The sequence below is a fragment of the Tupaia chinensis genome, unplaced genomic scaffold, assembly GCF_000334495.1.
Source record: "Tupaia chinensis unplaced genomic scaffold, TupChi_1.0 Scaffold000316_1, whole genome shotgun sequence".
In the NCBI taxonomy this organism is placed as follows: domain Eukaryota; kingdom Metazoa; phylum Chordata; class Mammalia; order Scandentia; family Tupaiidae; genus Tupaia; species Tupaia belangeri.
This window is the reverse complement of record NW_006159809.1, coordinates 9,664,394-9,675,362: the sequence shown is the minus strand read 5'-3', so window position 1 is coordinate 9,675,362 and position 10,969 is coordinate 9,664,394. Positions and strand designations below refer to the sequence as shown.

Here is a 10,969-nt window from a genome sequence, read left to right as displayed (position 1 = left end):
CCCACTCTCATCTGAAACCTAGAAACAGAGTTCCAGGAACTGAGTGTTTACATCTGTCAAATATATGAACAACTAAAATGTATCCTATGGATCTAGCAACCAAATCGCTTGTAACTTAAATAACAAGTTTCAATCATGTGGAATGAAGATGATAGTAGATTGAGAAATGAATGAATGATGAGGAAATCAAGGCAAGGAACTATTTCCTGCAAGACATAAAATTGGCAGCACTAAGGACAAAGTAAGGTATGATGTCTTAAAAACAGATACTGAGGCTGGCAGGAGGCACAGTGCTTAAGGTACTGGACTCCCACACAGTCGACAATGGTTCAAGTCCCAGAACTGTTGACTTGCTTTCTCACTCTCCCCATTTCTCACTGTCTCTCTTCATATCTCTCTGGTCAAATTAAGAAAATAATAATAGTGATGAATAAAATTAAATAAAATAATTATAAAAAAAAACATAAGATACTAATGTAAACCAAAAATACCACATATTTGAAATTTAGGCAAAGAAAACCACATCAGGTGGAGCTCCTAGAGTGAAGGCTGAAACTTGATCTGAATAGTTGAAGTGAACAGACCAGGAATGGCTGGAACCGGGGTCTTAGATACACTCAGGCCTCTGCAGCTGCATTTCTTTTCTGCTGACTCCATATTCTCTTGTTGAGGATCCTTTTTTTCTGTATGTCAGGGAACAAATTCATCACCACAGAGAAAAGGACATGTCTCTTCCAGCTCAAGGAAGAGGATGGTTTGGAATATGTTTCCCTTTTTGAACTAAACAGAGATTTGAAGAGATAGGATACTGTAAAACAAAAACAAAAACAAAAACAAACAAACAAACAAATCCAGCCTGGGAAGAATAAGAAGGGAAATTCTTCCCATTTAGTGTGAACTCTACTAGCAGATGAAGGCAATAGATAGTTGGACAAAGACAACCCACATCCATTGCCACACACACACACACAAAGATAAAAATATGGGAACATACACTATACACAGGTGCTATTCAGGAAAATGCATTTTAGCTTCAATTTTCCTCACATTTTCCAAATTTCAAAGTGCTTTCTTACCATATTTTATTAAATAAAATCAGTAGGATACCTTTGTTTCCACTACGCTTTTTAAAGAGAGCATGGGCAGAAAAGAACACTGTTGGGTGTAAAAATTACATTTTCTGATAGGCAGGATGAATTGGGGAGATGACAAAGAAGGGGCAGATTAGCAGATTTTAGATATCTGAATGACAACCATAAAGAAGGACTCGACCCGTCTAGCTCTAGAGAATGGAACCAGGCGAATGTTCCAGTTATTGTCCGTTCAGTGAGGAAGAACGGCTAATGATCAGAGCAGTCCTAGAATACAACAGGACTGTTCTGTGGTGTGTGGGGACCCTGTTGCTGTAAGTATCTGAGCTTGCGCTGGCTCACTGTCTGTTCCTACATAGGAAGTGTAGGAACAGCCCTGAAGACTGGCTTGATTTTCAAGGCTTCTTTCAACTCCAAGAAGATAGTTAGAGACAACCAATTATCAACGGCTTGATCCAATACATAGTATTTGTATTTGGTGGGGCATCTTTCCTATATTTTCCTATTTGTTAAATACTAGTTTCTTATGCTCTTATTTTTTGTGCTATGGAGTAGACTTAAAAAGAAAATCCCCACGTGAGATGATTTGTGGAATGATTACTATGGCAATAACAATAAACTGAATAAGCCATCTGATATAGTATATACTATTGCATCTGCTTTTACCAGCAGATGACGTAATGGTTATGTTGCTGGATGCCCATGTGATCAACTGCGATTTGAGTCCTGGACCAGGTGGCTTAAAACTCACACTGGATGCATATGTATGCATGCCCAAGATCCCAAGAGGAGACTGAGGAAAAGGGACCGCAGCTTGTCTTTCTTCCCTGGGGGGATGATTTCCCACTTTCTGTGTCTCTTTTTCTCTGTCTCTCCGGCAAGTGCATGTGCCTTATAGAAAAAGTCTCTATTAAAAAAAAGTCAAAATAAAGTTCCTGGAAAGTTATAAGTCTAGTAACCCTTAAGTGTTAAGGGTTCTCTATATTTTTCTTTTAAATGATGGAGGAAAAAAGGGCTTGAAAGTCCTTTGTTGTGGTATCTATGAATTGTACACTAGATGGTGCAATAAGGCTGCCAGAAAGTTTTACCAAAAAAATTTAGTGGGGCAGTTCTGATGGTATTTAGGAGTCTTGGAAACCTTTCACATGTTTTCAGTCCCTGAGAGCAATCCCAGTTTGTAGGAAAGTGATGGGTCTCTTAATATGACAAGCTTTGGCCCTAAAATCAGATTAATTTTGAACCATACTATAGGTTTAACACATTATTGAAATGCAAAGTTATCATTCATTTAGAAATATTGCTATTGATTTTACTTAGCTAGACTTCTCACGAGCCTCCTTACGTCTACTAGCTGATGAATTTTCAGTAAGTCAATTTCTTCAGTTTCCTGAGATTTTGAATTATCATTAAGCAGGAAAGACCAATTGAACTCTATTATTTAAAGTATTGTGATAGACATGAAACAATACATTTTGAAATCACTCCATCAGTATATTAATTTCTATATAAATAACATTCCATGAGTTTTCACATTACCCAACGCTAGAAAAATACATTTACTGAAGTGCAAAATGAAAGTAAAGTATTATATATTTTCTACTTCACTTTTCTTTATATGATAAATATTTAAAAGGTTAAAAAAAAAAGGTGAACAGATAAAGAGAACACCTTTTGCAACCTCAGAGTCATTTAGTCTTAAACTCTCAAAGATCTTACAAGATCTGTTTGTGATTTTTTCACTTATCTTTCCAGTTCTGCGTCTAGAATTTCCCCCCATGTTTCTGCATCCATTGGGCACATGTTTTTTTCCGGAAGGTTAATGGGAGAACATATATTGCTGTATCTGCCACTAAGCCATTCACTTTTCACTTTACTCTTCTGGTAATTCCTCTGCAGTGTTACCTGGAAGAGGTAAACCATCATTAGTAAGAAAGAATGTAGTAGGTAACTGGTTAATGAGTTTGTCTGAAAACGTCTTTCAAAAAAAAAAGAGAAGTTTTTACACTGATACACATTCATAAATATGCATGTGTGTCTGTGTCTGAGTGTACATCCACAGAGTGGGCCAGAGTTTCCTGGAGTGAAAAGAACTACCCACTTCCCTTCTGATTAACAGAGGAAAATCCCTGACATTAGGACTTTAAAAATATGTAAAAGAGGGGCTGGCAGGTGGCATGGTAGTTCAGGTACTGGACTACCACGTTGTCAAATGTGGTTCAAGTCCTGGAACTGGTGGCTTGCTTTCTCTCTTTCCTTCTCTTTCTGTTTCTCTCTGGTCAAATTTTAAAAAAATAATAAAATTAAATAAATAATTCTTAAAAATAACTTTAAAAAATATGTAAAAGGATGGATGGGAGATACTGTGCTGATGGCGAGGTTAGCAGGAGACTAATACCTCAACTTTACCTCATTTCCAAAAGTCAACATGCTCTGTACTGTTATTCTGCAATGATGCAAACCTATCTCCTCTAAGCAAAAGTTAAAGTTATTGCAAACCTGCCACCATAGCACTGTCAAAATACTGCAGACTGCACAGGCTAAACTTACCCTCCAGGAATAACCACTTTTTAGATCGTTATCAATTTCTCTTCGGCACACAGCTCTTACAGTCAAGCAGTGAGGTTTCCATAAGGAGTCATAGTTTCTTATAATGGAATTCCAGCTTTTGCTTGTCATTGAAGCTTTGCACAAACTCTGAATGTCTAGTTGACTAAAAATTTTTAAAGTGATTTCTAGAGGCATCTCATTAAAAATGTTGTTTTGACTGTCATGTTTTTCTTTCTCAGCATTCACAGGGTTCAAGTGTATCTCAGAAACTCTTGAATCATTGTTCTCAGAACTTATCGGCATAGCTCGATGCTCTGGTAGATTATCCTCACATGTAATCTAAAATGCAAAGTTTAAACATACTTAGTCTCTTCAGATCTCAGATCGCTTCAGTCTATAAATACAAAGCTGAGTCAGATACTTTCTGGGGATGATTTAAAAAAAAAACAAAACTTTAACTTTCTTGAATTCAGCTTCTCAGTCTGTAAAATGGGTCCAGTCTGTGTCCCTAAAGGATTAACAGGGTAAGACTAACACACTTCATCTTCTATCCGAATTACACATGGGAGACGCTTGACATGTTTGTTGCCTTCTTTTTTATCATTTTTAGTGAATGAGTTTGTTTCCAAATGTTTTGGTTTTTTTCTGGTCCCAGAGAACGTTATCTAAAAAAAGAGAAATGATTCTCCATGTCAGACCTATTTATTGAGTTTGATGTTAGCAGTGACTATTGTGGGAACTCATTCATGTATTTATTGAGAGGAATTTTGAAAATGTGTGTGGGTCAATCTTATTAAGCTCCTGAATATTTGCTCTCAGTGGGAATGGATGCCCTGTCATAAGTTCTTCATCTGCAGTGTGTGAATTAATCATAAACCTGCTGGACCTTTGTTTTTTTTTGGGAGAGGTTTTTGCTATAGGGCGCGTGTGCTCGCCAGACAGACAGAGAGAGACATAGAGACAGAAAGCGAGATATCACCCCCCCAGGGGGATGGTCACGCCACAATCCCTTCTCCTCTACTCTCCTCTCAGGATCTTGGGCACACAAGCACACGCGCCCGGCGTGAGTTCTAAGCCACCGGGTCCAGGACACGAACCGCGGTCGACTACGTGGGAGTCCAGCGACATAGCCATTATGCTAACTGCTGATTCCCAACCTTTGGTATTTTATCTAAGAATTATTTATCTGCTTATACGTAATGTGTAGGTGCTCACCACAGATACACTTGAAATGGACAAGAGGATGAGATCCAGGTGATCACACAAAATCTCAAATAGTCATGTGATGCAATAGGAACTTTCAATCAAAGATAGATTGTATGTATGAAGAGGGGCTTAGAAGATTAGAGGGGAGCTGAAAATTCCTGTTGCTTAATGATGTCATAGCCATGGAAATGCTGTCATAGCATAACACTTCACTCACATGTCCATGGCAGTGCGGCTGTAAAACCAACAATGCTGGTCGTGTGAAAATATAGTACATGTAATTACGTATAGCACACAGCACTTGATGAGAATAAACGACTGTGTTACTGGTGTGCTTACCCTACCGTACTTTTCTCCATTATTTTAGAGTGTGCGCCTCTACTTACAAACACGACACTTTCCCATACAAGCATGGGCTGTGTTACACGGGCAGCAGCCTCAGACATCCTGTTTTACCGACTCCTTTGATGGCACGCTTTTCTCTTGTGCTTGATTTGCTCTCATGCTGTTTTGTCCACCACCGCCTCAAGTGTATGAAATCCACTGCTAATCTCACCAGTAAGGGGCCATGTTGAGCAAGTGACCTGAAAACAAAATTAAAAGTGATTCAGGACTACAAAGGTGGAAAATCTGCTCACTAGTCAGGCATGTCCCATTCCAACATCACTATAATCTTGAAGAAAAAGAAAAAAGTGATAGAAGCTATTGAAAGATCTGCTTCCTTAAAGACAACGAAACGGACAAAAACGTGATTAGGGTCTATAGCATGTATGGAGGAACTCTTCATGACCGGGGTTGAAGACCTGACTTAGAAGTATACCCCTCGCCAGGATATCCTGGCCAAAGCAAAACACTTGTGGTGCTGGAAAAAAGAAAAAAAGAAAAAAGGTTGAACCCTACAATGATGTGGAACTTACTGCTAGCTCTGGGTACTTATACTGATTTGAGAATCCTTATTTATTACATAATGGGAAAGTGTGTGGTGAATCTGTGAGTACTGATGGGAAGACAACTGAAGAATTTTTGGAAAGTCCACATAAACTGAGTGTGGAAGACTTGCCAGAGAAAATCTTCACTGTTTAAGGAAATAGATGCTGGAAAAGACTTTCATCCATCAGGCTGGCCAAGTCAATGTCATGTGTCAGGGCTTTTAAGAAAGGGGGACATGGGACCGGCAGTTGGCATAATGGCTATGTCACTGGACTCCCATGTGGTCAACCACAGTTTGAGTCCCGGACCCATTGGCTTAAACTCACGCCAGGTGTGTGTGCATGCACGCCCAAGATCCCAAGAAGAGAATGGAGGAGAAGAGATTGTGGTGTGGCCATCCCCCTGGGGGGTGATTTCTTGCTTTCTGTCTCTCTGTGTCTTTCTGGTGAGCGCACGTGCCCTATAACAAAAACATCTTAAAAAAAAAAGAAAAGAAAAGAAAGAAAGGAAGACAGTCTTGCTCGAGGGCAATGGTGCAGGCTGGACTTGTTGAAACCCTTTGTGATTTGGTTCAGTGAGAACCACAGGCTCTTCAAGCATAACAGCATGCACACACTCCCAGTATACGACAGGAGCAATAAGAAATCATGAAGAACCCAGCTCCTCTTCCAAGATGCCATCCTGAACTGTTATGTAAGCAAAATGAAGAACTACTGTTCAGAGAACAACATAACCTTTAAAGATTTTGCTTATTGTTGGTAATATGCCCACACATCCTCCTCTTATTCATGATTTCCATCCTGATATCAAAGAGGAGTTTCTCTCTCTGACCACCACTTCTTTGGTACAAACAACGGATCAAGGAGTTATGACAGCTTTTAAGGCCACATACCTGAGGAGGACCTTTGCCTTATCTATTGCTGCAACTAAGGACACTAAAAAGACACTGATAAAATTCTGGAAGGATTACAACATCTCTAACTACATCATGACCTTGCTTCATCAGGGAGTGATTCTGCTAAGGAGTGTATGAATGGCAACTGGAAAAGAGACATTTAAGAGGTTCATCCATGACTTCAAAGAAATTGCTAAGAACGAGGTTGCAGGAATCTACAAGGTGGTGGTTGAGATGGCAAACAACTTTAACTTGTCTATGGATGAGAATGACATTGAGGAACATCTAGACACTTCTGAGGAACTGTCTACTGAGGGGCTGTTGGAACTGGAATTGTAACACAGAGCTAAAGAACAGGCAAGAGAAAAGGAAAATTTAAGAGAAGGAAAAGAAGAACTCCCAAGAAAATTCACAGTGATGGGTTTAGCAGAAACTTTGCAGACTTCAACAAGCTCCCTAAAATGTTTGAAAACATGGACACCAATACTGGAAGATTTTCATTAAGAGATAACAGGCATGACTTCTTTCCAGTAATTCACCAAAATGACAAACACAAAGGGAGAGAATAGGTCTTTTAGAAAACATGGAGTGATTCCTCTAGCAACATATATGCGAATCTACAAGAAAGGTGATATTGTAGACATCAAGGGAATGGGTACTGTTCAAAAAGGGATGCCCCACAAATGTTACCATGGCAAAGCTGGAAGAGTCTACAATGTTACCCAGCATGCTGTTGACATTGTTGTAAACAAACAAGTTAAGGGCAAGATTCTTTCAAGAGAATTAATGTGGGTATTGAGCATATTAAGTATTCCAAGAGCAGAGATAGCTTCCTAAAATGCATGAAGGAAAATGACCAGAAAAAGAAGGAAGTCAAAGAGAAAGATTTCTGAGTTCAACTAAAGTGCCAGCCTGCTCTGCCCAGAGAAGCACACTTTGTGAGAACCTATGGAAAGGAGACTGAGCTACTGAAACCTACTCTCTATGAATTCATGGCATGATGGGTGTTAAAAATAAACTAACCTATGGTCTATTTAAAAAAAGAGATAATAGGCATGTTATTTGCTTACAAGCAAATCTATGATGATGAAAAAGAAGTAAACCAAGTAAACCACCATGAACATATCTCTGAAAAGAGTTGCACTGTCTCAAGGAGAGCCTCAGGCAGGTTTTAGGAGGTAGACCAGAAGGAAAGGTTCATGGATGTTATTGCTTCTGCACACTTTTCAGTGGGGCAAGATAAGGAAGTGGAAGACACTTGATGCAGATGATGCTGACCCTGTGTAGGCCTAGGTTAATGTGTGTGTTAGTGTCTTGGTCTTTAAGAAAAAAAAAAAGTTTTTAAAAAATTAAAAATGGATAAAAGCTTATAGAATAAGGATATAAAGCAAGACAATTTTTTTGTATGGTTGTACAATATGTTCATGTTTTAAGCTAAATGCTACTGGAAGAGTCAAAAAGTTGAAAAAAATAGTTTGGGGTTGGCAGATGGTGTGGTGGTTAAAGATGCTGGACTCCAACATGGCTGACAGCAGTTCAAGTCCTGGACCTGATGGCTTGCTTTCTCACTTTCCCTCTCTCTCTTTTTCTGTCTCTCTCCGATCAACCTGGAAAATAATAATAGTAATAATAAATAAAGTTAAATAAAATAATTCTTTAAAAAACCCCTGAAGTTTATAAAGTAAAAATGTCACAGTAAGCGAAGGCTAATTTATTACTGAAGAATTAAAAAAATAAATTTAGAGTAATCACAGTGTACAGTGTTTATAAAATCTATAGTAGTGTATGGTGATGTCATAGGACTTCATATTCACTCACCAGTTACTCCCTGACTTATCCAGACCAACTTCCAGGCCTAGAAGCTCCATTCTTGGTAAATGCTCTATACAGGTACACCATTTTTTAAAAAAATTTGTGTTTAGATACACAAATACTATTGCGTTATAGTTGCCTATAGCAGCAGTCCCTGACCCTCCTGGCACCAGGGACTGGCCTGATGGAAGATGATTCCTCCATGTATGGGTGTGTGTAGGAAGGTTCTAGGATGACCCAAGTACACCACATCCACTGTAAACTCCATTTCCAACACTACCATATTGTAATATACAATGAAATAACCACACAACAAAAAGTAGGGTTTGCCCCAGTGAGAATCTAATATGGCTGCTGATGTGACAGAAGGCACAGTCCAAACAATGGGAAGCACGTGCAAACACAAACAAGCCTCCCTTGCAGACCACTCGTCTCCTGCTGTGTGTTGGGTGGAGGATGTGATGTGGTGTGGTGTGGTGTGGTGTGGTGTGGGGAATGAACAGGCCAGGCACTGTTCTGTGGCACCAGGGTTGGGGACCCCAGCCTATAGTATTCAATACAGTAACATAATGTACAGGTTGTAGCCTAGAAACTATGGGCTACACCATACAGCCTGGCAGGTTACACTAGCTAGGTGTGTAAGTACACTGATGTTCACACAATGACAGAATTGTCTAATGATGCATTTCTTAGAGTGTGTCCTCATTGTTAAGTGACACATAGCAGTATTCCACTCAGTTCTAAGTTTAGTACTGCCCCCTTGAAATTATCCCTTTTACTTAGCTAATTATGAGCTAAAGATAACAGTTACTGAGGTCATCAAGTACAGGTTACAACTATAAACAATGTTTATAACTCAGATATAACATGTAGCTAAAGAGTTAAAGTCCAGTTTCATCTAATTTACATAAGGTGAATACTGTAGATTCCCAAATCAGTTTTAAGTGCAGCTGGGCACATCACCACCCATGGCTACATTTCCTCATAAAGACAGCTCATGTTTACTTAAAATTAGTTTATTCCATTTTGGACTTGGTTTCATAATGGGGAGGGGTGCCTGCGAGGGAAGAGAGGTCAAGAGACAGCTAAATACTTCCTTGAATTCAGCTAATAACAATTGCCTTTCCTAGATGTGCTGCTCGACTGTGTCTCTGGACTTGCCAAGACCACGGTGGCATGTGTCCTTTGGGTTGTTTACGATCCACATGTGGTGGTTAGGACGGCGATATTTGTGGTCAATAGAGGACTTCCTCTTGAGGGTTCCGGGAAGTAAGAAAACAAGCAGGCAAAACAAGATGAGTCAGGAGCAAGTTTTTGGTAGATTCTGCCTCCCTACTCCACCAATACAAACCAAAGCCATTCCACCACGTCCTTGAAAAGAACTTACTGTATTCGGAGAACGTTAACATTTAAATGTCTGCTACTTCTCCCAGGATCTCACTGGGGGATGAAATGCCTCCATGACAGGCATTCCACAGTTGGCAAGGAAGGGCTTTAGGCTTTGACAGTCGGGAGGCCTTCACGAGGTTCCTGAAATCCCAGACAGAATCGTTCTTCTAGGTCCAGCTTCGCCTGGATGGCTGGAAGACTACGCCTCTTCTGCCCCTTCTCTTTTTGAACCAAGCTTTGCCGAATTACCCCTCCGGCCGGGTTTAGGTCAGTGCTTGAGCCTCTCGGAAGTGTCACTTGGAAGGAGGACTCCCAGGGCAACAATCAGGGGGAGTTGCTGCCGGGCTCAGACGAGCTCTCGGGGAGCTCCATCCTTTCCGGACCCCGCAGACCTCATCCGGGCCACCCTCCCCGTGTACCCGAGCGGGCTGCAGCTCTGAGTCCCAAGAGCGCCGGGCACAGCGAGCAACCACCGTCCGCACTGACCGTCACCGCGGCTACCGACCGGCGAAAGAATGCAGTGCCTGCGGCCAGGCCGCGCCCCCCAACCCCTGTCTCTGCCGACGCTGAGAAAGGAAGACCCTCCCACTTACTGGGCAGTGGCAGCTGCTCTTCCCTGGAATGACAGCCTTCCGATTTCGAATTCTTCCCCATAGTCCTTCACGTCCCGCCCACTCTGGCCTCGCTTTGCTGACAGGACTTGGCACAGGCGCAGAGGCGGGGCGCATTGCTTTCTGGGAGTGGTAGTTTTCCCAGTGCGTCTCAGCTTGGGAAATGCGGAGAAAGAAGGCACTCTGGACTACAAGGTCCGGCGTCCTCCGAACCGGTGGGCGGTGAAAAAGGATGGGGGCGGTAAGCCGGGGCTTTTAAACAACAACATTGAGGAAGGGTGATCCGGGAATCCCCGAGTGCGTCACTGCTCTAGGTGGCTCCGCGGACTCGAGGAGCGGCGCTGGGGCCAGCCGGGCGAGAACTGGACACACCCGAGCGGAGTCTCTGCTTTCCTTCCCCCCTCGCTTTCCCGGGGCCCGGACATTCCCCGCGCGTGTCTGTGGAAGCCGGAAACGGCTACGGAGGCAGTCTCTTAGCGAAAGCCGGG

General features: G+C 41.5%; 1 protein-coding gene across 1 annotated transcript; it reads right to left on the bottom strand.

Moving 5' to 3' along the window:
• Window positions 1-1,990: 1,990 nt before the first annotated feature.
• On the bottom strand, window positions 1,991-10,558 carry FBXO48 (F-box protein 48). Its single transcript, XM_027772989.1, has 4 exons — window positions 10,464-10,558; window positions 5,231-5,428; window positions 3,639-3,977; window positions 1,991-2,993 (listed from the first exon to the last, which is right to left on the bottom strand). Exons 2-4 carry the CDS (start codon window positions 5,288-5,290, stop codon window positions 2,832-2,834), a joined length of 561 nt encoding a protein of 186 aa, XP_027628790.1. The 5' UTR covers window positions 5,291-5,428; window positions 10,464-10,558; the 3' UTR covers window positions 1,991-2,831.
• Window positions 10,559-10,969: the final 411 nt, after the last annotated feature.

Bases quoted from the DNA above. Each gene is read 5' to 3' on its own strand.
- FBXO48 (XM_027772989.1), bottom strand. From the start codon at position 5,290: ATGTCTGAGGCTGCTGCCCGTGTAACACAGCCCATGCTTGTATGGGAA. The intron at 3,978-5,230 runs GTAAGTAGAGGC...TTTGCATTTTAG, and splicing joins TATGGGAAAGTGTCGTGTTT to ATTACATGTGAGGATAATCT. The intron at 2,994-3,638 runs GTAAGTTTAGCC...TACCTCTTCCAG, and splicing joins AAAGTGGTTATTCCTGGAGG to GTAACACTGCAGAGGAATTA.